Source organism: Hyaena hyaena, unplaced genomic scaffold, assembly GCF_003009895.1.
Source record: "Hyaena hyaena isolate Hyena2069 unplaced genomic scaffold, ASM300989v1 scaffold_724, whole genome shotgun sequence".
NCBI classification, from domain to species: domain Eukaryota; kingdom Metazoa; phylum Chordata; class Mammalia; order Carnivora; family Hyaenidae; genus Hyaena; species Hyaena hyaena.
Genome location: NW_024081354.1, coordinates 360,827 through 387,936, shown reverse-complemented (window position 1 = coordinate 387,936; position 27,110 = coordinate 360,827). Strand labels below are relative to the sequence as shown.

The following is a 27,110-nucleotide window of genomic DNA, read 5'->3' as shown; positions in this document are numbered from 1 at the left end:
GTGGAGCCAGTAATATTGTTCAGAATGTATTTTACTACATTCTAGGTGAGAAGACTCTTCCAGCCTAGTCCTGAGTAGCCAACAAAGATGACAAAGTCATGAGGGTCTGCCTTATCACAGACTGCCCCTAAAACTAAGGGATTAAAAAAGTTATGCAAATGACTTTGTTCTCAGGCTTCCTATAATTATTTCTCCCTTAGGAGAGTCTCCTACATTTTTGATTTTTCAAATTGCTGTTTAAACATTTTTAATCCATGTTTGTTGAACACTCACTACACAGAAGGCTCTATTCTGGACAGGAGTTTTAAGGACATGAAAACCAAGTACAAAATATTACAAGGTTTTAATAGCATTAGTAGTATCCTTACTGTGCTGAATAAAATTTGAAATAACTGATGCTATAGACAATGTGACATTAAATGTGAGTATAATAAAAGAAAGCTAACTACCTTAAAGCATGTAGCACACTTTGACCTCGGGCCCTCCCAAGTTTTTAGGTCACCATTGTTACTTTTGCTACCTAAAGTATAGTCCTCAAGATGGCAGCAGCAGTAACTCTTAGGAACTCAAATGCCTGGGCCCTACTTAAGAATCTGCATTTTTTAAATGCATTTTTAAACTACATCTCCAGATGTTCTTGTGCACATTAAAGTTTGAAAAGCAATGACAACACCTTAAAGTTACCAGTTCAAAAGACTTGGCAAGTGAAAATAAAGAATTCATCTTCACAGTGATACTTTATTTTTTAAAAACTACAAGGGATATAGTTGGGAGTACTTTTAGTTATTTAAAAATGCTAGCCAGCATGCTGGTAAAGCAGCTTTAAAAATTGTAGTAGTAAGGTCTTTTTTTTTAAGTTTATTTTAAGAGAAAGTGAGAGACACCATAAGCTGAAGGGTGAGGAGGGTGGGGAGATTGCCAAGCAGGCTCCGCACTATCAGCACAGAGCCTAATGCGGGGCTCAGACTCACAAACCGTTAGATCATGACCCAAGCAGTATCAAGAGTCGGATACTTAACCCTAGGCCATCTGGGGACCCCAATGTCCTTCTTTTAAAAAAAAAAAAAAAAAAAAAATGTACTTAGCAGGAAGTATGTCCACTCATGAATTCTTTGATCCATTAAATCCCTTCTGGAACTCTATCCAAAGGAATTAATCTACAACCTTTAGCATGAGTAACTGTGAAACCATGTCTTCACATAAAGAGAAAAAGGTTTGAGAAATTACTGGTCCCAAGCTATTTCTTAAAGCACCATCTCTAACCATAACCTTTTATGCCTCCTGCTTTCTTCCCTGGCAACAAATGAATTAATTTCCTGGGCTTTTTCAATGCATTGTGCGGTTTCTCTTTACTCCGTGTTTGTTCAAGCATACTGTACCTCTTGGCTGAATTCTATTCCCATTCCTCAGAAAACTTTCCCTGTAGGCCTCTGCATATCCTTAGCATAGTTAATTACAGTATACTCTATAAAGTATCATCCAAATTTCTGTCCTACTCTCCCCACTTCTCTATGGGCCCAGCACATAGAATGACTGAGGCAAATGCCATTAGAATGGTCTCTCAAAGCTGTCTATCTCATTCCCTCTACTTTGGCGTCCACCATCCCTCATCCAAGCTTTCTACTTGGCTTCTGACGCTTGGCTGATTCTCCTCCCACCTTCTCTCTTGGCTCCTCTGACTCTCTAATTGGGGGCATTTCTGAAGGCTCAGTCCTATTGGTTACTTCTGTAGTGAATCAATATTACAGCAAACCACCAAGAATAATTTGTAAGTCAGGATCCCAAATCCTTCAGGACAGGACTGGTAGGAAGAGAGTCCTACAAAAGAAATGTAATATCCTTTCTTGGCATTTTACAAGATTTGCTTTCATCATTACCAAAGTAAAAAGCTCAGCAGAGAAACTGGAAATAGGAATACAAGTAATTCAAATGAAAAACCTTCCATACCAGCCAGAGAAATGCCAGTGAAAATGGATTTCTTTTCCTTCAGGATTCCTTACATCATTCCTGTATCAGTTTTATCGTCAGTCAGTGTTGATTAAGAAGTAAAGAACACAGACCGTGGAGCCAGGTTACCATCGTTTGTGTCCTAACTCCACTCCCTATCTATGTGGCTTTGGGCAAATTCCTTAACCTCTGTTTCAGTTCACTCATCTGTAAAATGGAAATAATAATACCTTTATTCTTATTTATAAGGATTGAAACTGTTTATAACATGCCGGAGAGGGCCTAGCACAAAATTAATATTGTATGGTAACTTATCATTTTGAAAGCTAACCATCTTTTATGTATTGCTGATAAAGTTTCAGGTGAGTTACCCAAAAGCAATAAGACAGTAATTATGAATAATGGTCATGTATATTAAGAAAAAACAAAAACAAAACCTCATCCTGATTTTGAAATTGAGGTGAGACATTAGTGATCTATGAACAGGAACAGACAGACCTTACCACCCCCTAAAGGCTGCTACCTAGAAATCACGGTTCCAATCTCAAGTTTTTAAACTAACCAAGGGCAGAGAGATCTCAAATGACAGATCTCATCTATAATTAGGCTAAGGAGAAGCTACTTACCAAGAATGTTAAGGAATTTTCCTGGAGTTTATGCTTGATTCATCTTATAATGAATATTTGTTAATAGTAGTTACATTATGGTTTTTACCATACAAGCTACAGACTATTTGGTGAAACAGATTTACAAACCAGAAATAATGTACATTCTAAGACATTCTTCCAGATGGATACTAACTCTGATTCCCGTTATGCATTCGAGTTGGGAGCAAACTGATTTGTAGACTGTGTCATCCTGTTGTTCCTGTATGCTTTATATCAAATGAAGAGGGTCCCGGTCTCTTTCTGACAGGATAATATTAATCTTATTTTCCAAGTGAGTACCCAGCATATCTCGAAGATCAGAAAGAAAGCCTCGTTCAGTGTTGCTATGTTCACAGAGGATGACACTTATTCCTTGGGACGCAGCATCAAGAACATCATGATGGGACATCTCACCTGCCAACAAAGAGCAAATACTTACACATTAGACACAGAGTCTGTGGAATGCTTAACCATAACTGCAGAAACACCAAGTCTGCATTGTGTAAAAAGCAAAACTTTACACATAAATCTAGAAAGTACAGGTTTCTTAAGTATCTTCCAATTTAGAAAGAGACAGATCATCCCAACGAGAATTCCACATTCTTTCTCCTTGACAGACTCAAGACAAGAATTTAACCCCCCGTATGCAATAGCATCTAATGCCACTGGAACCAGATCTAAAAGAACACCCATTCAAAATGTTTCCATAAGATAACTGAGTACTGCTAAGTCAATTGGGACTTTCAGAAAACTTCTCATATCGGTATTAAATAACAAAATACCTCCACATGTGGGTGGTGCTGAAAGAGAATCTCAGGCAGGCTCAATGCTGTCAGCACAGAGCCCAACGCAGAGCTCAATCTCACTATTCATGAGATCTTGACCTGAGCTGAAATCAGTAGCCAGACATTTAACTGCTACCCAGGCACCCCAAGAGTTGTTTTTTTTCTATCTTAGAGAGAGTGAGTATGCACACAAGGGAGGGGCAGAAGGAGAGGGAATCCCAAGCAGACTCCATGCTCATCACAGAGCCCAACACTGGGCTCAATCCCCTGACACTAGGATCATGAGTGAGCCTAAAGCAAGAGCTGGACATTCAACTGACTGAGCCACTCAGGTGCCCCCTGAAGTGTTCTGAATTTTTAAAAGCCCTATTTGTGAATTTGATGATTTGATTTTACAGCAAAAATACACAATTTAGCTTGTTAATAACAAGCATAATTTTGAAATATGTTTAGAGCCGTGAAAGCATCAAAAAATAAGGGGAAAAGGTTCTTAGGGAAAGGTTCAATCCTCCACACTTCCCCCTACTCTCCAATACATGTCATTTCATAAATGGGATAGTCTTTATTCAAGCATCTTTTAAAATATCTTAATCTATAACAGCAAAGGTAAACTAAAAGAAGAAAGACACTAAGGGGCCCGGTTAGAAGCCACGCTTCAGGAAAGACAAGTCTGGTGACCTGGACAATTATAAATGCTGTGAGGAGAAGGCATGAAAGGCGGGGCAGGGGAAGGGGGATCTGCAAAGACTCTGTAATAGCTGAAGGCAAAGAGAAGAAAAGCCTAGCTCAGGAGGGTAGCTGTGGGAAAGAAAAAGCAAATGAGAATTTACATTTACAAAGAACAAGCTCCCCATCTGCTGGTCTTTCTAGGATATCACCCTTAACACCCTGATACTACCACGTTACACTCAAAGGAAGGGTGATGAACATCAGCAGAGGCCTCTATGTGTCTTTGACCTGGTGCTTTTCATCCCTAAACTTATGCTCAAAGTGACGCCTCACAGATCAGACATCTAAGGTCAGCCAGATAAGAAGATACTTTCTATTTCCCCACGTTACCAGATAGGGAGGCTATTTTAACAATTTTGAACTGCATGAATTTATTTTATGCACATACTGCTTAATAGTTTAAACAAACAAAACAAGGGATGCCTGGGTAGCTCACTCAGTTGAGCATCTGACTCTTGATTTTGGTTCAGGTCATGATCCCAGGGTCGTGGGATGGAGCCCCACATCAGACTCCACACAGAGTATAGAGCCTGCTTAAGGTTCTCTCTCTCTCTTCCTCTGCCCCTCTTTCCCACTTGTGCACTCTCTCTAAAAATAAAGATTAACAGGGGCGCCTGGGTGGCTTAGTCGGTTGAGTGTCCGACTTTCGCTTAGGTCATGATCTCGCGGTTCGTGGGTTCGAGCCCCGCGTCGGGCTCTGTGCTGACAGCCAGCTCAGAGCCTGGAGCCTGTTTCAGAGTCTGTGACTCCCTCTCTCTCTGACCCTCCCCTGCTCACGCTGTCTCTATCTATCTCCTAGAAATAAATAAAAAACATTTAAAAAAAATAAAATAAAATAAAAATAAAGATTAACAATAATAAAAAATTTAAAAAGTCTCTTTCAAGAGACTTTAGGAACTAGTTTTAAGAAAGTCATTATTTATAAGGAAATAATCACATGCCCCAAATTTAGAGATAACCACAAAACAAATGGCCTATACTCTTCAAAAATGTCAATGCTCTGGGCAGAGCTGAGAAACTCTTCTAGATGCAGTGTATGCTCATGGATTAGATATCAATCAGAAAAAGAAATGCTACAATTCTGATCATTTGGCAAAATTTAAATGTAGATTGTATTTGATCATTGGTCATAAAAGAAAATGTCCTTAGGGCCGCCTGGGTGGCTCAGTCGGTTGAGTGTCTGACTTCGGCTCAGGTCATGATCTCAAGGTTTGTGGGTTCGAGCCCCATGTTGGGCTCTGTGCTGACAGCTAGCTCAGAGCCTGGAGCCTGCTTCAGATTCTGTGTCTCCCTCTCTCTCTGACTCTCCCCTGCGCACGATGTCTCTCTCTCTTAGAAATAAATAAAAAACATTAAAAAAAAAATGTCCTTAGTTCTTAGGAGATATATGCTGATTTTTTAGGGATAAAATGTCATGTATGCAATTTATTACAAAATAGTTTCAGGGGAAACACACAAATAGAAATATATTTATATATACACCCGCAGATACATATTTATACACACATACATACACACATAGAATATGTATGTAACACAGAATATGCAAATGTAGCAAAATACAACTATTAGTGATCTTAAGGGGATACAAAAGTCCACTGTACTATCCTTGCAACTTATCTATAATTATAAAATTCCTTCGAAGTAAAATTACAATTAATTTTAAAACAGTCACATACAGTGCTGTAAGAAGTTTTGTCAAATTGCTTACACATTAAAAGTTTATTTCAATCTGGTGCAAGTTTGAGGGCTTATAAAAGTTTTACATCTTTATAAGAATAATGGTCATGTACATTTTTATTTTTATTTTTTTTTATTAAAAAAAATTTTTTTTTTAATGTTTTATTTATTTCTAGGAGAGAGAGAGAGAGAGCGTGAGCAGGGGAGGGTCAGAGAGAGAGGGAGACACAGACTCTGAAATTGGCTCCAGGCTCTGAGCTGGCAGTCAGCACAGAGCCCGATGCGGGGCTCGAACCCACGAACCGCGAGATCGTGACCTGAGCGAAAGTCAGACGCTTAACCGACTAAGCCCCCCAGGCGCCCCTAATGTACATTTTTAAAAGTTCAGACAAATCAGGCTTGCAGAGATGCTGCACCTCTATACTTCTGGATTTGGCAATGTTAAGTTCAACAGCCTTTGAAGGAGGGTGTGCTAGATAATAAGGGGCATGGATATGGGAGGCAGGAGAGAAAATAATAATGGAGAGGCCTAGGAAGTAGCCAAGGGAACAGCCAGAGGGCTAGGACCCCGGAGTCTGGTGCTGTAAGTGAAAATCATTATTATTATTTTTTTTAACAATTTTATGTTTAAGTAATCTCTACACCCAATGTGGGGCTCAAACTTACAAACCCAAGATCAAGAGTCATATGATTAAGCCAAGATCGAGAGTCACATGATTAATCAGTCTACTGATTAAGCCAACAAGGACTCTGGAAAAAGTAATTCTTAACTCCCTCTTTCAACCCTAAGGAGGAACAGAGGGGGAAATGCAGCTGGTAGCAGCAAGTGTACAAAGTCCCTCCAAATTTTCTGAATGACGGGCAATGTTACCTAGTAGATGTTACCCTGTAGGACAGAGTATAAAGCCGAACGATTACCATCCAACAGAATTGCATAGTTAAGGACAAAGCAACTAGAGGGGCACCTGGATGGCTCAGTCAGTTGACTGTCCAACTCTTGATTTCAGCTCAGATCATGATCCCAGGGTCATGGAATTGAGCCCCACGTCAGGCTCTGCACTGAGTGTGGAGCCTGCTTAAGATATTCTCTTTCTCTCTTCCTTTGCCCCTCTGCCCCTCTCCCCTGCTCATTCTTGCTCTAAAATTAAAAATTTAAAAAAAAAAAAAGGATAAAGCAAAGGGAATTGGAGAGGAAGGCATGACCATCAGAGAAGGAAACAGACAGAAAAAGATTCTCAGAGGAGGTATCCTGAGCTTATCACTAGAAGTGTAAAGAAAGCGGCAAGGAAGGCATTTTAGCCAGAGAAAACCACAGAAGTAAAGGCTGCATGAAAAAGGATGAAAGAACGTTCAGGCCCGACCAGGCCACGTGAAGGAAATCACTAAAGACTTTTTAGTTAGGATAATATTATACACCATCAAATTTGCACCTTTGAAAAAAAGTTAATTTGAGGGTTGTATGTGGAAGACTTACGTATTTCAGGAAGGAGATGATGCCTGAATAGAGATTAGAGGAAAAGGCTCTATAAAGATTCTGGACAGAATGCCTGTGTGGCTCAACTGGTTGAGCATCCGACTCTTGATTTCGGCTCAGGTCATTATTTCATGGTTCATGGGTTTAAGCCCTGCATCGGACTGCACTGCCTGCTTGGGATTCTCCCTCTCTGTCTCTGCCCCTCCCTCGCTCTTGTACGCTCTCTCAAAACTAAATAAGCCTTAAAAAAAGATTCTGGAGGTAGAAATGACAGGAATTAGTGACTGGCTTTAGGTCTGAGTAAGAACCATTTTCAAGCTAAGGTGGAAAGGTACAAAGTATCCCATTAACAGACATAAAATCTATGAGAATGTTTAGGAAGAACACAGGTTAAATAAATGCTGGACATAAGTTTTTAAGATAATCTAATAGTAAATTGTTCTTTTCCCCTCTAAAAGAATATGGTTGGTCTCCAATTTCAGTGTAGTTCCTGTTTAGTTCAGGTTCAAACAACAGGTATTAGATCTATATGCCAGGTGCTGGCCTAAAACCCATTTTTTTTTCTTGTAAAAAAATAAACCAAGGTTGGGAAGGATACACACAGAAAAGAAAAGGAGACTCAAAAGCTATCCTACCTGTGAGGTAAAGGTCGGCCTCTGCCCCCTGCAGCACAGTGCTCCCAGAACCAGCACACAGGGCCACGACTTTGATCGGAGACTCTTCAAAATAAAGGAAACAAGAGACCAATACTTTACAATTCCCCTTCATTTTAACATTACAATTTGTATCAAGAATCTTTCACATAATGCAGGTTTCACTCGTGCTCTCATTACCAGTATATGAACTTTGCTTACTGAATTTTAAATAACAAAACACATCTTCATACAAGCAGATAGTTTATTCTTTGGTATTGCAAAAATAACCCAATGCACGGCTATTATTCCCTCAAATGAACATGGCTGGCACAAGCCCACAGAAGGCTGGTACAGGGACCCCTGCTGGGTTTTCAAGCAACAGTGAGAGGTATAGGCAGGTACTAGCTCTTTCTCAGGTGAGGGACTCAAAGGGCTAGTTACAGGAATGCTACAAATTGATTTGACATGTATTTTTAAATATCATATTTAACTCAAAAGAACATCTCAAGAGTTGCTGAAGAGTATAATAACAGAAACTTTGAAGCCCAAATCCAACAAGTATTTGGCACTTAAGGCTTCTAGAATGGACACTTCCTTAGTGATCATTCCATTAGTAGTATTTCGAGAAAGAGGCTGAGGGTGCCCTCTGCACAGAGAGCCCTGGGACCCCTTGGCCTGTACCCATTTCAGCTACAGCTGTCCTGCCAGGGTGGCCCCTGCGCAAAGCACTCCAGCTCCCCTCCCACCAGCCCATGCCCCACCTCAGCTCCACAGAGTGCACAGAGCACCCTGGGACACTGGCTTACCTCCACTTAAGCTTCAGTTATCCTGCCAAGGCATTCTCTGAGAGCCTCAGGAGCACCCCAGTCCACACCCACTTTAGCTCCAATCATCCCACTAGGGCAGCTCCAGCAGAGTGCCCTGGGACTCCCGGCCCATGCCCGACACCATTCCAGCCAACCCGCCACAGTCACCAGGCACACACAGTCTAATCAGGGATGACCGTACAGAAGACCATTCCTTCAAGTTGAGGAGAAGCAGCTGTTCCCCTAATTCATAGAAGTGAGCACATAAAGTCAAGCAAAATGAGGAGACAGAGGAATATGTTCCACATGAAAGAATAAGGAAACTTCAGAGAAATAACTAAAGGAAACAGGGACATGCAATATACCAGGTAGAGTTTAAAGAAAAGGTCTTAAAGGTGCTCACCAGACTGGAGAGAAGAATGGAAGAAGTCAGTGAGAACTTCAACAGAGATAGAAAATATTTTTTTTAAAAAACCTATCAGGGGCATGTGGGTGATTCAGTCAGCTAAGCATCACCTTTGGCTCAAGTCATGATTTCGCAGTTTGTGAGTTCAAGCCCCACATTCAAGTCTGCACATCTCAGTGCAGAGCCCACTTCAGATCCTCTGTGTCCCTCTCTCTCTGCCCCTCTCCCACTTGTACTCTCTCAAAAATAAAACATTTAAAAAACAACCTATCAGAATTGGAAAATATAATTGAAATGAAAAATACACTAGAGGAATTAACAAATGCAGAAGAACAGATTAGTGATCTGAAAAACGTAATGGGGGTGCCTGAGTGGCTCAGTCAGTTAAGCATCCGACTTCGGCTCAGGTCATGATCTCATAGTTTGTGGGTCTGAGCTCCACACTGGGCTCTGTGCTGACAGCTCAGAGCCTGGAGCCTGCTTCAGATTCTGGTCTCCCTCACTCTCTCTCTGACCCTCCCCTGCTCACACTCTCTCTCTCTCTCTCTCAGAAATAAATAAAACATTAAAAAAAATTTTTAAAAGAAAAAACTGGTAATGGAACACAGCCAACCTAAACAGCAAAGAGAAAAAAAAAATTTTAATGAGGACAGGTTAAGGGATCTCGTCAACAACATCAAGTGAATAATCATAGCATTATATGGTCCCAGAAGAAAGAGAAAAAAACAGAAAACTTATTTGAAGAAATAACAGTTGGGGAGCCCAGGTGGCTCAGTCCGTTGAGCATCCAAGGTCAGACCAGATCATGATCTCACAGTTCATGAGTTTGAGCCCCATGTTGGGCTTTGCACTGACAGCACAGAGTCAGCTTTAGATCCTGTCTCCCTCTCTCTCTCTGCCCCTCTCCCACTCATGCTTGCTCTCTCTCAAAAATAAACATTAAAAAAATTTTTTAATAAAAAATAAAAGTAAATTTAAAAAAAAGAAAGGATAGCTGAAAACCTCCCTGACCTGAAGAAGGAAACAGAGAGTCCAAACAAGATCAACCCAAGGAGGTCCACACCATGACACATAATAATCGAAATATCCAAGACTAAAGATAAAGAGAATTTTAAAAGAAACAACTGAGAAGCAAAAAGTATGTATTTATACAGAAAACCCCACAAGGCTATCAGCTGATTTTCAGCAGAAACTTTGCATACCCAAAGGGAATGGGTCATGATATATTCAAAATGCTAAATAAAAGGAAAAAAAAAACCCCACCATCAAGAATAATCTACCCAGGGGGTGCCTGGGTGGCTCAGTCAGCTAAGCATCCAGCTCTTGACTTCAGCTCAAGTCATGATCTCATGGTTTCATGGGTTCAAGCACCACCTTAGGCTCCGTGCTGACACTGGAGAGTCTGTTTGAGATTCTGTCTCCTTTGCTCTGCCCCTCCCCTGATCATGTGCTCTCTCTCTCAAAAAACAACAACAACAACAAAAAAAACCAAAACCTACCTAGCCATATTATCATTCAGATTTAAAGGACAGATAAGGTAAGTTTCCCAGACAAGCAAAAAGTTAAAGGAGCTCCTCACCACTACACCAGACTTACAAAGAAATGTTAAAGAACTTCTTTAAGTAGAAAAGAAAAAGCCATAATTAGACAATACTTATGAATAAAAAGATGTGAAATACGATACCACACAAAGCATGGAGGGAATAAAAAAGAAGTCCTTTTATAAGGTGTTACAACTTGGGTTGCCTGGGTGGCTCAGTCGGTTGGGTGTTGGACTTCAGCTCAGGTCATGGTCTCACAGTTCATGAGTTCGAGCCCCACATCAGGCTCTCTGCTGTCAGTGTAGAACCTGCTTCAGATACTTTGTCTCCCTCTCTCTAGTCCCTCCAATGTGCAAGCTTGCCCACACTCTCTCTCACTCTCTCAAAAATAAACAAACATAAAAAAAAAAAAAAAGATGTTCCAACTTAAGTGACCGTCAATTGTAGATGGCTATACTTAGAATCCTATAGAGAAACCTCCTGGTAACCACAAACACAAAAATCTGTAACAGATCCACAAAAACAGAAGAGAAAGCAAGCTAAGTATAACACTAAAGAAAATCACCAATTACAAGAAAAGGGAGCAAGAGAAGAAAAAAGGAACAGAGAGGAACTACATAAATAACCAAAAAACAATTAACAAAATAACAATAAGCACATACCTATCAGTAATTACTTTAAATGTAAATGGTATAAATGCACCAATCAAATATATAGGGTGAAGTGAGTCTTCTTGTAGGCAGCATATAAAAGGGTCTCATGTTTTATCACTTCAGACCTAAAGACACATACAAACTGAAGGAAAGGGATGGAAAAAGATTCAATGCAAATGAAAGCAAAAGAAAAATAAAATTTAAAAAAAGCGCTGAGGTAGCAATACAAAGTAGACTTTCAAACAAAGATGTAACAAGAGAGAAAGAGTGTTAAATAATGGTAAAGGAATCAATGAAAAAAGAAGATATGATGATTATAAATATCTTTATACCCAACATTAGACCACCTAAATACATAAAATAAGTATTAACAGACATAAAGAGAAAGTTTGACAATACTACCATAATAGTAGGGGACTTTAACACCTACTAATATTGATGGATAAATCATCCAGGTAGAAAATCCATAAGGAAAGAGTGTCTTTGAACAACCCATTCGTGTTAGCAGATATATACAGAACATTACATCCCAAAACAGCAGAATACATCTTCTTTTCAAATGTACATGGAAGATTCTCCAGGATAAATCATGTTAGACCAAAAAACAAGTCTCAATAAGTTTAAGAAAACTAAAATCATATCATGCATCTTTTCCAACCACAATGGCATGAAACTAGAAATCAATCACAAGAAAAACACTGGAAAACACCACAAACACATGAAAGCTAAACAACCAATGTGTCAACAAAGAAATCAAAGAAGAAATCAAAGAATACATAGAGACAAATGAAAATGAAAACACGATGGTCCAAAATCTTTGGGACACAGAAAAAGCAGTGGAAGAAAAATTTACAGTGATAAAGGCCTACCTCAAGTAACAAATATTTCAACAATCTAACCTTACATCTAACAGAATGAGAACAACAAAACCTAAGGTTAGTGGAAAGAAATAAAAGATCAGACCAGAAATAAATGAAATAGACTAAAATAAAAACAAAAAACAATAGAAAAGATCAAGGAAACCAAGACCTGCTTCTTTGAATAAACAAAATTGATAAACTTTTAGCCAGGCTCATCAAAAGCAGAGAGGACCCAAATTAAAAAAAGATCAGAAATGAATGAAGTAACAACTGACAACAGAAATACAAAGAAACTACTATGAAAAATTATATGCCAACAAACTGAACAACCTAGAAGAAATAGATAAACTCTTGGAAAAACACAATCTTCCAAAACTGAATCGGGAAATAACAGAAGCTCTAAACAGACTGGGGCATTGTGTGGCTCTGTTGGTTGAGTGTCTGACTCAATTTCAGCTCAGGTCATGATCCTAGGACCATGGGATCAAGTCCCATGATGGACTGAGTGTGGAACCTAAGCAGGTTCTCTCCCTCCCTCTGTCCCTCTCCTCCTGGCACACACGCGCTCTAAAATAAAAACAATAAATAAATAAACAAACAAATAAATAAATAATCTAAACAGACCAATTCAATGAAATTTATTTAATGGGTAATCAAAAAATGGGTAATCAAAAAAACTCCCAACAAATACAAGTCTAGATATATAGATGAATTTACCAAACACTTAAAGATTTAATATGTGTTCTCCTAGGACAGATACCATATGTTTCCACGTATAGGTGGATTAGGAGGAACTTAACGGAGGACCATGGGGGAGAAGAAGGGGAAAAATAGTTGGAGAGAGGGAGGGAGGCAAACCATGAGAGACTTGAATGCTGAGAGCAAACTGAGGGCTGATGGGAGTGGGGGAGAGGGGAAGGGGGGTGATGGGCACAGAGGAGGGCACTTGTTGGGGGGGCACTGGGTGTTATATGGAAACCAACTTGACAATAAACTAACTACTCAAGAAAAAAAAATAGGTATTCTCCTTCAACTATTCCAAAAAATAGAAGATGATGGAAAACTTCCAAATACATTCTACAAGGCCAGCATTACCCTGATACCAAAACCAGACAAAGACACTGCCAACCTATAGACCAATATCCCTGGTGAACATAGATGCAAAAAGCCTCAACAAAATAGTAGCAAACCACATTCAACAATACATTCACCACAACCAAAATGAATTAATTCAGGGATGCAAGGATGCTTCAATAGTCAGAATATCAATGTAATACACATTAACAAAGTGAAGGATAAAAATCATATGATCATGTCAACAGGTACAAAACAGGATAAAATTGGCTATCTGTTCATGATAAAAACTCTCAACAAAGTGGGTTTAGAGGAAACATACCTCAATATATAAAGGCCACATATGAAAAGCCCACAAGCTAACATCATACTCAATGGTGAAAAATAGAGCTTTTCCTCTAAGACCAGGAACAAGCCAGGGATGCCCACTCTTGCCACTGGAAGTTCTGGTCATAGCAATCAGACAAGAATAAAAGGCATCCAGGGGCGCCTGGGTGGCTTAGTCGGTTAAGCGTCCGACTTTCGCTTAGGTCATGATCTCGCGGTTCGTGGGTTCGAGTCCCGCGTCGGGCTCTGTGCTGACTGCCAGCTCAGAGCCTGGAGCCTGTTTCAGAGTCTGTGACTCCCTCTCTCTCTGACCCTCCCCTGCTCACGCTGTCTCTCTCTCTCTCTCTCCTAGAAATAAATAAAAAACATTAAAAAAAAAAAAAGAATAAAAGGCATCCAAATTGTTAAGAAGGAAGTAAAACTCTCACTATATGCAGACAACATAATAGCATACACAAAAAACCCCAAGACTCCACCAAAAGTAATAATAAAGGAATTCAATAATGTTACAAAATACAAATTAATATACAGAAATCTGTTGCATTTCTATACAATAATGAAGTCGCAGAAAGGGAAATTAAGAAAACAATTCCACTTATAACCACACCACAAAGAATAAAATAGGAATAAACTTAACCAAGGAGGTCAAAGTCCTATACTCTGAAAACTATTAAAACACTGCTGGAAGTGAAGGTAACACAAAGAAATGGAAAGATATTCTACTATCATGGACTTGATGAATTAATATTGTGAACATGACCATACTACCAAAGCAATCTACAGATTCAGTGCAATCCCTATCAAAATACTAACAGTAGTTTTCACAAAACTGTAACAAATAATACTATAATTTGTATGGTAGCACAAAAGAACCTGAATATCCAAAGCAATTTTGAGAAAGAACAAAGCTGTAGGCAACACACTTGCCAATTTCAAGATATACTATAGGGACACACCTGGGTGGTTGAGTCAGCTAAGGGTCCAACTCTTGATTTCTGCTCAGGTCATGATTTCACAGTTCATGGGACTGAGCCAACAGTGCAGAACCTGTTTGGGATACTCTCTCTTTCTCCCTCTGCCTCTCCCCCTTGCTCAATCTCTCTGTCTCTGTCTCTCTCTCAAAATAAACAAACATTAAAAAAAAAACCATATACTACAATGGTTTAATAATCAAAACAGTACTGTACTGGCATAAAAATAGACACATATACCATAAATATACTCCCATTTATATATGGTGGTCAATTAATCTTCAACAAAGGAGGCAAGAATATCAAGTGGGGAAAAGTCTCTTCAACAAATGGTGTTGGAACAATCCTAAAATTTGTATGGAACAAAAGACCCTGAATAGCCAAAGTAATGTTGAAAAAGAAAATAAAGCAGGAGGCATCAGAATTACAGACTTTAGCCTCTAGTATAAAGTTTGTAATCATCAGGACAGTATGGAATTGGCACAAAAACAGACACATAGACCAATGGAATAGAGAACCTAGAGTTGGACCCACATATGTATGGCCAACTAATCTTTGACAAACCAGGTAAGAATATCCAATGGAAAAAAGTCTCTTTAGCAAATGGTGCTGGGAAAACTGGACAGCAACACACAACTGGACAGCAACACACAGAAGAATGAAAACAGACCACTTTATTACAAAAAAATAAACCCAAATGGATGAAAGACCTAACTATGAGACAGAAAACTATCAAAATCCTAGAGGAGAAAACAGACAACAACCTCTTTGACTTCAGCCGCAGTAACTTCTTACTTGACATGTCTCTAAAGGCAAGGGAAATAAAAGCAAAAATGAACTACTGGGACCTCAAAAAACTTCTATACTGCAAAGGAAACAATCAACAAAACAAATGAAAATAGAATGGGAGAAGATATTTGCAATGACACAACAGATAAAGGGTTAGTATCCAAAATCTATAAAGAGGGGCACCTGGTGGCTCAGTCGGTTAAACCAAAATCTATAAAGAACTTACCAAACACCCAAAAAACAAATAATCCAGCGAAGAAATGGACAGAAGATATGAACAGTTTTCCAAAGAAGATACCCAGAGAGCCAACAGACACATGAAAAGATGCTCAACATGGCTCATCATCAAGGAAATGCAAATCAAAACCACACTGAGATATCACCTCACACCGGTTAGGGTGGCTAAAATTAACAACTCAGTAAACAACAGATTTGGCAAGGATGTGGAGAAACAGGAACCCTCTTGCACAGTTCGTAGGAGTGCAAACTGGTACAGCCACACTCTGGAAAACAATGTGGAGGTTCCTCAAAAAGTGAAAAATAGAAATTACCCTACGACCCAGCAATAGCATTACTAGGAATTTATCAAAAGGATACAGGAGTGCTGATTCATAGGGTCACATGTACCCCAATGTTTACAGCAGTGCTATCAACACCCAAATTACAGAAAGAGCACAAACGACCATCAACTGATGAAAGGATAAAGAAGATGTGCTTTATCTATACAATGGAATAAATACTGCCTAGCAATGAGAAAGAATGAAATCTTGCCATCTGCAACAGCATGGACGGAACTGGAGAGTATTATGCTAAGTGAAATAAGTCAGAGAAAGATAAGTATGTTTTCACTCATATGTGGAATTTGAGAAACTTAACAGAAGACCTTGGGGGAAGGGCAGGGGGAAAAATAGTTTCAAATAGAGAGGGAGGCAAACCATAAGATGCACTTAAATACAGAGAACAAGCTGGGGGTTTATGGGGGATGAGGAGCAGAGGGGAAAATCGGCGATGGGCACTGAGGAGGGTTCTTGTTGGGATGAGCAATGGGTATTGTATGTAAGCAATGAAATCATGGGAATCTATTCCCAAAGCCAAGAGTACACTGTTAACACTGTATGTTAGCTAACTTGACAATAAATTATATGAAAAACAAATAAAAGAAAAAATATAAAGTTGGTTACCAATAGAAAAAAAACAAAACCAAAAAAAATGGTGTTGGGTAAAGTGGACAACCACATGCAAAAGAATTAAAATGGACAGCTTTCTTCTACCAAACACAAAAATAAATTCAAGATGGTTTAAAAACCTAAATGTGAGACATGAAACCAAAAAACTCCTAGAAGAAAACATAAGCAGTAATTTCTGACATTGGCCTTAGCAATACTTTTCTAGATAGGTCTCCTCAGGGAAGGAGGGTGTTTATTGTGCACAAAAGCAAAAATAAACTATTGGGACTACACCAAAATAAAAAGCTTTTGAATAGCAAAGGAAACCATCAACAAAATGAAAAGGCAATTTGCTCAATGGGAAAAGATATTTGCAATGATATATCTAGTAAAAGGCTCACGTCCAAAATATATAAAGAACTTCTATAACTCAACACTAAAAAAACCAAATAATCCAACTTAAAAATGGGCAGAAGACCTGAAAAGTCATTTTTCCAAAGACATACAGATGGCCAAAAGACATGTGAAGAGATGCTCAACATCACTAATCATCAGGGAAATGCATATCAAAACCACAATCTGAGAGATTACTCACACTTCTCAGAATGGCTGGAAACAAAGACAAGAAAATAACAAGTGTTAGCAAGGATGTGGAGAAAAAGGAACCCTCATGCACTGCTAGTGGAAACATTAATAAGTGCAGCCACCGTGGAAAACAATATGGAGGTTCCTTAAAAAATTGTAAATAGGAATACCTATGACCCAGTAAATCCACTACTGGATATTTATGCACAGAAAATAAAAACACTAACTAGAAAAAAATACATGCACCCCTATGTTTACTGCAGCATTACTGAAAAGCCAAAAACCAAGACTGTGGCTATAAGACCCAGAAACTGCAGTGGATCACTTGGCACCTCACTGTACAATGTCACTAGTATTATAAAATAGAACACTTGCGTTGTAATTGGAGTAATAATAGCTTCCAGCTCCTTTCCTGGCCCACCACAGGACTGTGCTTCATGCCTTGACTTGTGTTCAAATGTGATTCATCTGGGCAATGAGTTGAATAGAAAATGTATCATTTCTAGGCATTTAACTGATGGTCTAAGACCATGCAAAATGCCCCCTCTGCAATAGCAATCAGTCTATGATGAGAAGGCTTCTCCTGCTGACTTGAAATGAACAGAGTACGAGAGACACATAAATCTTGTTTGAGTCAAATCAGATGTACACCACAGCATAACCTAGACCACCTGGATTGATAAAGTAAGGGGCGCCTGGGTGGCTCAGTCAGTTGAGCGGCCAACTTTGGCTCAGGTCATGATCTCACGGTTGTCTTCAAGCCCCGCATCAGGCTCTGTGCTGACAGATCGGAGCCTGGAGCCTGCTTCGGATTCTATGTTTCCCTCTCTCTGCCCTTTCCTCTCGTGCTCGGTCTCTCAAAAAACAAATAAATGAAAAAAAAAAAAAAAAGCCAGTCATCTCCCAAGAACTAACATGTTTCCTGTCACTTACGTTAATACAAACAAAACCATCAACTTTTGACCAAATATTATGTAGTACTACATTATTAGTAAGTACAGTGGACAAATAAATGGGACATATTTACCTAAGGTCCTTCCTACCCCGAGAGCAAGGCGAACATGAGCTAGTTTGAGGTGCCTTTTGACTCGCTCAATCATGGTTGCCAAGGAAGCAGGTTCATCCAGTGTGCACAACCGTCCCATCCCAGTTTGTGGAAGTGGAGGCTGAAGAAAAACACAAGTTAGAAAAACTGTCCATCTAAGTCCTAGAAGCATATAGCAAATACTGAGATCAATAAAACATGCACACTGTGAGCTTACTATAGCCAGCTCCAGGTTAAAATTCAGGGATGCAAACCTGACAAAAACATTCTGACTTCCAAGAGTTCAGTCTCCTGAGAGGCAAATGTGTAGCTAAATAATCAAAATAAAAGTGTTTAAATACAATACAGGTACCATTTTATGGGAGCACAAAGAAATGATATATATAAAGAAATGACAAAATATATGAGCTGGGACTTGGGGCGGGGGAAGTCCGCTTGGAGGAAGTGGAATCAAAGGTTTTACCAAAACTTAGGCCTCCTAGACCAGAAAAAAGTTAAAAAATTTAAAAAAGGGGAGGGTGAGTAACGTCAAGTACGGTGTGGTAGGAAATGGACAGGGTAAAATGTGAAAAGGTACGAGCTTTCCTGTGGAAAGGTAGATCCTGGAGCAGAAACTACAGCTGATGTGCAGAGCAAGGAATGGAGACAGAGGCCATGGCTAGTACACTATGCAAAAAACCATGGACTGTCACCCTTCACGTGCCACTAGGGAGACTGCTCCTCTTTTGTCACCTGGAATAGGAGAGTTTCAACTACTGTGGTGACAAAGCAAATAGAGAAGAGACACATTCTATAAATTTGGGGACAGAATCAGTAGGCATGGATTTATGAGAGGCAAGGGAGAGTTGTGTAAACTTGGATAATCAGGTAGAAGATGACACCAATGAAATAGAAGAAAGTAATATTCAAAGGCAAGATGTGGGGATAAGGTCAATATTTGTATATACTGAAGTATCTGTGGAATCCATTAAGTAAAAAATGTCCAGAGAATTCTAGGATATATGGGTTCGGTTTGTAAGTTTTTACCTTAAGAAAGCATTCTGAGCCAGAAAGTAAAGATACAGAAATCACCATATAGCTGTCAAGTTAAACAAGCAAATAAAATGGTCTAGGCAGAGGGTATAAAAGAGATAGAAGAATCTGTGACCGAGTCTCTAACCCTAAAAAGTACCCCTATGTGATACTGGGTGTCAGCTATACTTAAGTAAAACACATTAAAAAAAAAGTACTATACTAGGGCACCTGGGTGGCTCAGTTGGTTAAGCATCTGACTTGGACTCAGGTCATGATCTCATGGTTTGTGGGTTTAAGCCCAATGTCCAGCTCTGTGCTGACAGCTCAAAGTCTGGAGCCTGCTTCAGATTCTGTGTCTCCCTCACTCTGCCCCTCCCATACTCACTCTGTCTCTCTAAAAAAACAAACATTAACACACACACACACACTACACTATGATTCGAATGTATCTGTCCCTGCACAAATTCCTATGCTGAAATCCTAATCCCCAAAAGTGATGGTATTAGCAAGTGGAGCCTTTACGGGTTACTTAAGTCATGAGAGGGGAGACCACATGACTGGGATTAGCTTAAAAAATAGGCTCCATGAAAGATCCCTAGTCCTTCCCATTACGTGAGGACACAGAGATAAAGCAGCACTGATGAATCAGGAAGTGGGCCTTCTCCAGATACCACTCCAAATCTTGTCAGCACCATGATCTTGGAAATTCCCATGCTCCAGAATTGTGAGACATAAATTTCTGTTGCTCATAAGCTATCCAGTCTGAGATATTTTTTCACAGCAGCCCAAATGTGTTATAGCAGTCTGAATGAACTAAAACTTCTGCCAACACTTTCCCATTCCTGGAATGTCTCCCTTTCTAAAAACAGTGTATTTTCCAGGGCATTTTATGTCCTCAACACCACCTTATACTTCTTTAGGTAACAGTTAACAGTTTCTTGATATAACAACTTACAAATGAATTTGCCAAACAAAAATGCACAGTAATATATTTTTATTACCTTCTCCAGTAACAGAATTTCAGTCTTCTGATAGAATTGTCTGTTCTGGGAAAGAAAAGCCACCACCTGTAACAAAGCCTCTTGACTACAATTCAGACTAATCCGTGTTTGTTCTTCATCATCAGTCCTATTTAAAAAAAAAAAATCACCTGCTATTTTAGGACGAATATAAGTAAAACATATTATAAATAATCCACACTTTACAACTTCCTATAATAAAGATTAAATTTACATGAAATTTAGGGGACACTTGGGTGGCTCAAGCAGTTAAGCATCTGACACTTGATTTTGGCTCAGGTCATGATCTCAGTTTGTGGGCTCAAGCCCCACATCAGGATCCTTACTGACAGTGAAGAGATGGCTTGGGATTCTCTCTCTCTCCCTCCCCCACTTGCTCTCTCAAAATAAACTTAAAAAAAAAAAAAAAAAAATTTACATGAAATTAAGAATTCAATCCCAAACTTTTTCAAAAATACTATTTCTCAAGGACACCTGGGTGGCTCAGTTGGTTAAATGTCAGACGCTTGACTTCTGCTCAGGTCATGATCTCTCAGTTTGTGAGTTCCAGACCCCAGTCAGGCTCTGTGCTGACAGTGCAGAGCCTGCTTGGGATTCTCTGTCTCTCCCTCTCTCTCAAAATGAGTAAACTTAAAAAATAATTATTTCTCAAATTTCAGCATGCATCCAAATCTCCCTATAGACTTAATAAAACAGAATGTTGACCTTCATGCCCAGAGTTTCAGATTCAGTAGGTCTAGGCGGGGTCTTAGAATTTACCTTTCTAACAAGTTCCAGGTGATGCTGATAATGCTCATTCAGGGACCTCACTTTGAAACTACTATTCTAGAACTGTTCTTAACCCCAGGTGTGCATCAGAAATCTGCTAGCTTCTTGAAATGATGGCTAGTGGACCCTTCTACAGAGCCAATGAAACAGAACTTCTATCAATGGGGCTAGGGCAAACTAAATTTCTTATTTTCAAAAACGGTATTTTCTTTTTTTCTTATGTTTATTTTTGAGAGAGAGAAAGCGCTCAAGGGAGGGGCAGAGAGAATGGGAGAGAGAGGATCCAAAGCAGGCTCCAAGCTGACAGCAGCAAGCCCAATGTGGGGCTCAAGGTCACAAACCATGAGATCATGACCCAAGCCAAAGTTGGACACTAAACCGAGCCACCCAGGTGCACCCAAACTGTATTTTTTTAAGGTCCTAAAAGAAGTTAATTTTTCAAATCACTGAAACAAGAATCTCCTGGACAGATTTTCAGGCAAACCCCATTCTAATTATATAGCTCTAGAATGAAGCCAAAATTCTGTTGGAGGTCTTGACACTGAGAAGTAATGCCCTAAAACATCTCCAAAAAGACTGATATTAGAAAAGCTTTCTATTTAACCATAAACTCTAAATATAATCATAAAATTCTATAACTGAAAGACAGCTTAAAAGAATCTGGAAGAGTGACTGTCAACACTGGAATCATCTGTAGAGCTTTGAAAAGAAAAAGGAAAAACTGCCTGGACCTCAGTCTAATCACAAATCCCAAATTTACCCATAATAAGGAAAAACTAAAACCAAACTAAATGTGCATCAGTTTAAAAAAAGGGGGAGAGGTGCCTGAGTGGCTCAGTTGGTTGAGTGTCTGACTCTTGATTTCAGCTCAAATCAAGATCTCTTGGTTTCATGAATTAGGAGCCCACCATCAGGCTCTGCGCTACCTGCTTGGGATTCTCTCTCTCCCTTTCTCTTTGCCCCTCCCCAGCTCACGTGGTCTCGGTTTCTCACAAAATAAACAAACTTTAAAAAAAAAAAAGTAAAAAGCTCATCAGTTAGGAAGAGAAATGCTTCAAGGAACTCCAGTAGATCCATAATAAGAAACACTACATAGCAGTTAAAGACATCTTCTATACCTACATCGAAAGATCTCTAAGACATCTTATTCAGTAAAAGAGGCAAATGCAGCATATCATTTAATTAACAATTTTAAAAAAAACACAAAAATATACATTTCTCCATGTTTGCTGTACGTGTTTGGAAAGATACCCACTTCTCTGAAAACAAAGGAAAAGGTAACCTGAATTGAGGATATTGGAATTGAGTAGAAGGAACAAGGAGGACTTTTACACTATTTGAAATTTTCATGATGTGTATAATTTTTTTAATTTCAGTACTTACACAGTATTTCAATATGGTAAAAGACATCTATAACTGGAATCTATACAAAGTTCTATAATTTTTCTTGAGATTCTTTAAATTCCTCAACACTATTAGAATGCATTTGCAATGATTTTATTACAAGGTATCTATACTTAAAAATCACTCACAAGAGTCTCTTTTTGTTGTAACCTGAACAGTTCTCCATCTTATTAAAGTCGTTACAGGGGCACCTGGGTGGCTCCATCGGTTGGGCATTCAACTTCGGCTTAGGTCATCATCTCGCAATTCGTAGGTTCGAGCCCTGCATCAGGCTCTGTGCTGACTGCCAGCTCAGAGCCTGGAGCCTGTTTTGGATTCTGTGTCTCCCTCTCTCTCTGACCCTCCCCTGCTCATGCTCTCTCTGTCTGTCTGTCTCTCAGAAATAAATAAAACATTTTTAAAAAATTTTTTAAATAAACTATTTTTTAAAAAAGATGTTAGGATAAATTAGCTTCAAAGAAAATCTCCTAAAGACACCATTTTGGTATCTCTGCCCTAAATAAATGATTGGCCTTATAAGAGGCCCCAGAATGTCTTTTTCCGTTAAAGTGCTTGAGAATCATTGATCTGCTTGAAACTGGTAAAACTATGTAATCAGTGTGCCAGTAGGGCTTATCTATATACTCTAAAGTAAAAACCACCTTTCAACATTATGAGGGGAATTAGAAACTTTGTAAATAAAAGGCATAGTATAGTCTCTCCCACCTAGAAAATCTAAGTGTTACTTGTCATTTTTATTATTTCGAAAAGAATCCCATGGTTCTCCTAGAGCACCTACATGCAAATAAGAAGTACGCTGCCTTGTAAACCCACCCTGGGGGAAAACAATTTGTTTCAGACCGCAATACTACAGTTAAGATCCTTACAGATAAATACACACAAAAAAGAAGAAAAATATATCATACCTAGTAGAAAAAGAAGTGACAGAAACATCTTGAATTTCTTTCACTGCAGAAATGACTTTGTCCAGGTGTTGGGTGCAGTTAACACTGAATTCTACTCTGTGCGTTCCCACCGTAGGGTAGTTGGGAGCTTTGGAAGGATGAATAGGCCTGGAGGTACAAACTCCTAGGAATAAAATTGTGGGTTTTTTTTTTTTTTTTTTATTAAAAAGATAAACTATTATGGGCAAAATTTTAAGAAATGAGCTTTTAAAGACTGATGCTTAAATATATGTACATGTATATATCCTTTGCACATATGTTCAAAGTCCCCATAATCTAGTGATTTAGTATTGACACATAAAATCAAATTTATTTTCAGAATTATTTTCCAGAAGACTCGTAAATATCACAAAAACTTGACTCATGCAATTTTAGATGATATATAGAATTGCGACTGCTTACTAAATGTATTCATGTAAACCATTATTCAGGTTGCAAATGCTCATAACTACTTGACCACATCAATTCAGATTATGTCATCATAAAAGGCTCAGCCCCAAATGAGTAAAATAAAACAACTAACTAAAAATAAAGCTAAAACACATAGGCTGAATTCCATCACTGTGCTGGGCATGAGTAAGCATTCAATGAAAATCTGATTTCTACCTAACTGACATACAAAGAATATTCTGGAGAGATCTGAGCTTTCAACTCAATTTAACAAGCACTTCTTGAATTTCTGGGTTGCTAGGCACTGAGCCACGTGAGTGAGGATTCAAAGCTCAGGCCAGCAATGAAGATTTCCTGTGCTCTCCTTATTCATTAAGGATGAAAATTCTATTATTCAAATGCAATTTAATGGCCAGATTTCACAACATTATTTTTAAATATATAAAAATAAAACGCTACCCACATCTAAAGCAGTTAAAATTTTACTGGAAAGACATTCTAAAATTTCAAAGCATTTGTAGGGAAAATACTAAACATGAAAGAGTCTTCTCACCAAGCCCTTTAGCCAACCAGCTATTGACTCCCTGGGGTGCAGCATCATAGGCTGTGTGAGGAGAGTAAATACCAACTCTGTTTTCCAGAGCCCGGATCACTAGGCGCTCCTTCCAGGTTTTCCAGGTTATGTGCTTCAAGGGTCGGAAAATAGGCGGATGGTAGGAGAGAATGAGATCCGCCTTCTTTTGCAGTGCCTCCTCCATCACTTCCTCCGTCAAGTCATTGGTAAGGAAGAGTGTGTTTACAGTGTGTGGTGGGCTTGGTTCCACCAATAATCCAACATTGTCCCAACTCTCAGCAAGTGAGAGGGATGCAAAGTCATTCAAGGAGGAAAGGAGAACCTTCAAATCCATGAAGGAACGGGAAGAGCTGCAGATGAGGGAATGAACAAGCCGGACTGTTGTGGGAATGAGGCGTACACGAGATAACAACATACAGAAATCAGGTAAAACTGGGGTGCCTGGGTGGCTCAGCTGGTTGAGCGTCTGACTCTTGATTTCAGCTCAGGTCACGATCCCAGAGTCGTGGGATCAAGCATTGAGCTCCCCACTGAGCATGAAGCCTGCTGAAGATTCTCCCTCTGCCCCTCTCCCCTGCTTGAGCACTAACAACAACAAAAAAAGAGAGAGAGAGATCAGGTAAAACTGAGTATCTGAGGTCAATACACAAGGAATGGTATATATATACACTTTAAGCCTGGACCTTTGAGGTAGCAAAGCATGGGAGCAAAAGAGCCGTAGTCACGTATTCCTGGGTTCAAACACTGATTCTGCCACTTACCAGCATATGGTATCTTAGGTAAGTCACTTAGCTTCTCTGAGGTTGTTTCCTCATTTACCAAATGGGAGATACTATAACCAAAATATAAGGCCATCTATAGAAGCAAATCAATTAATATGTGTAAATCACCTAGCACAAGCCTGGTACATAACACACAAATGTTCATTCCCACCTCCTCAGCCCCCAACACACCCTAGTTTTCTCCCCATCCTTGCTTCAACCACCCTGCTCCCTTCTCCATTTCTCTAAATATTATCCTTCCTTCAAAGTCTCCTTCAACTTTTTCTTAAATTTATTTTGAGAAACAGAGTGCAAGTGGGGGAGCGGTGGGGAGAGGAAGAAGGAGAGAGAAAGAGAAAATAACCCATGCAGACTCCAAGCTGTCAGCACAGGGCTCAACTAGGGGCTCAAACTCACAAACTGGGAGATAATGACCTGAGCTGAAATCAAGAGTCGGACACTAACCGAGTCACTCAGGTGCCCTGTCCTTTATTTTTTTAAATACAGTTTTGGTTTTGTTTTTTTAACATTTATTTTTGAGAGAGAGAGTGTGAGCAGGAGAGGGACAGAGAATCTGAAGCAGGATCTGTGCTGAGAGCAGAGAGCCTGATGCAGGGCTTGAATTCAGGAACCATGAGATCATGATCTGAAATGACGTTGGACGCTTGACTGAGCCACCCAGGTGCCTCAAATAAAGCTTTTCTTCATAAACATCTTCAGCGTCTAGCCCCTGTACAAAACAGTCAATTCCATTAAGATTCTAGGAACATTTCTGTTTTTGAAGAAAAGCCTTCATTGCAGGCAAAATAATTAACAAGCAAAGCATAGCCAATTGTAAATTTTATCAAATAGTCATAACCCAGTAATTTCAGAAACAAATTTTTCAACAAAAATGTTTAACATATTTGTTGTAAGAACTATTTTTTTTTTTTCCTGCAGAAATATTTACTAGGAGATGGGAGTACTTATCCGGTATCTGATTTGAATGGGGCGCCCGGGTGGCTCAGTTGGTTGAGCACTCAATTCTTGATTTTGGCTCCGGTCATGATCCCAGGGTTGTGGGATCAAGCCCCGTGTCAGGATCCATGCCGCCTGCTTGGGATTCTCATTCTCTCTCTTCCCCTCTCCCCACACGCTGTCCCTCTCTTAAAAACAAAACAAAACAAAACAAGTGATGCTGAGACTACAAAATCCACTGGAGCCTAGGGTCTCGGAAGATCTTCAAAAGGCCCTTATACCATATCCACTCTCGAATTTCCAAGTTCTGATACTGCCCCCACTTTCCAGACTCTTCTAAATCTGGCAGGTCTTGAAAGCGAAGCCCTAGTGAGCCATCATACCAGTTTTGAGTTATTTACTGCTAAATTTGAAAGAACCCTTGGAAATAACATAGAACACTCTCCATTTTTAGGAAACTGCAAAGCTGCGTAGCTTGATGCAACAATTAACACTGGGAGGCAGCACAGCATGGCAGGCTGGAAGTCCGATTCTGAAACGCAAGGAACCAGAATCACAGCTGTGTAACATATTTCCCAAATCCTGCTGTTTCACCTTCTGCAGAACGGGAATAAAAGTGCCCTACTTAGACTGTTGTCACAAGATTTAACCGTACAGCTGGGAACAATGCCTGGCCCAGAGTAAGCACTGTTTTAAGGCTACATTAGTAGGGCCCACTTTACAGCCTGCAAACTGCACCCTCTTACATCACCTTATCTGATATTTCAGTCCCACTTAGACCTTTTCCAGGACAGTGAAGAAACCAGGCACTCCCAGAAGCTCCTGAGCTAGGACCTCTGCCACACTGGTGCTCTATGCTCTTATGCCACAAGCCAGTTTACTGCCTCCGTCTGCTCTTATACCTCCTTTCGCAGAGGCAACTCCACAATTTCCACGGCGTACGCTAACCCGAGCGGGCCCACACGTGAATACGTCGCCCAGGACTCACCAGCCCCGGGAACGCTCCCCGAGCACCACTTCCGGTCCTGCGCAGGGACTCCTGGCTTTACAAGAAGGGGAGGGGCGGAGCCGGGCGGAAGTGGTCCTTCCCGTTTTACGTCTGAACCCAAAGCACTTCTAGAGGTTACCCAGAATGGTTCCGGTTTACGTTTCGTATCTT

The 27,110-nt window shown here is 39.7% G+C and overlaps 1 protein-coding gene across 4 annotated transcripts; it reads right to left on the bottom strand.

The window, feature by feature from the left end:
* Positions 1 to 1,059: 1,059 nt before the first annotated feature.
* On the bottom strand, positions 1,060 to 26,989 carry NIF3L1 (NGG1 interacting factor 3 like 1). Of its 4 annotated transcripts, none has more exons than XM_039217823.1 (7): positions 26,940 to 26,989; positions 24,213 to 24,583; positions 23,231 to 23,393; positions 20,136 to 20,262; positions 18,103 to 18,241; positions 7,898 to 7,981; positions 1,060 to 3,008 (listed from the first exon to the last, which is right to left on the bottom strand). In XM_039217823.1, exons 2-7 carry the CDS (start codon positions 24,565 to 24,567, stop codon positions 2,824 to 2,826), a joined length of 1,053 nt encoding a protein of 350 aa, XP_039073754.1. In that variant the 5' UTR covers positions 24,568 to 24,583; positions 26,940 to 26,989; the 3' UTR covers positions 1,060 to 2,823. The 4 variants fall into 4 exon arrangements, with proteins under 4 accessions (XP_039073754.1, XP_039073755.1, XP_039073753.1 ...); XM_039217824.1 differs by lacking the exon at positions 26,940 to 26,989 and adding an exon at positions 26,703 to 26,914; XM_039217822.1 differs by lacking the exon at positions 26,940 to 26,989 and having other exon boundaries at positions 24,213 to 24,711.
* Positions 26,990 to 27,110: the final 121 nt, after the last annotated feature.

What these genes read in the sequence shown, in the direction of transcription:
- NIF3L1 (XM_039217822.1), bottom strand. Translation starts at nt 24,648, where the DNA reads ATGTTGTTATCTCGTGTACGCCTCATTCCCACAACAGTCCGGCTTGTT. An exon ending in AAATTCTGTTACTGGAGAAG is followed by an intron (nt 18,242 to 20,135) that starts GTAATAAAAATA and finishes GTTTTTCTTCAG; the next exon opens with CCTCCACTTCCACAAACTGG. An exon ending in CGGGGTAGGAAGGACCTTAG is followed by an intron (nt 7,982 to 18,102) that starts GTAAATATGTCC and finishes TTTATTTTGAAG; the next exon opens with AGTCTCCGATCAAAGTCGTG.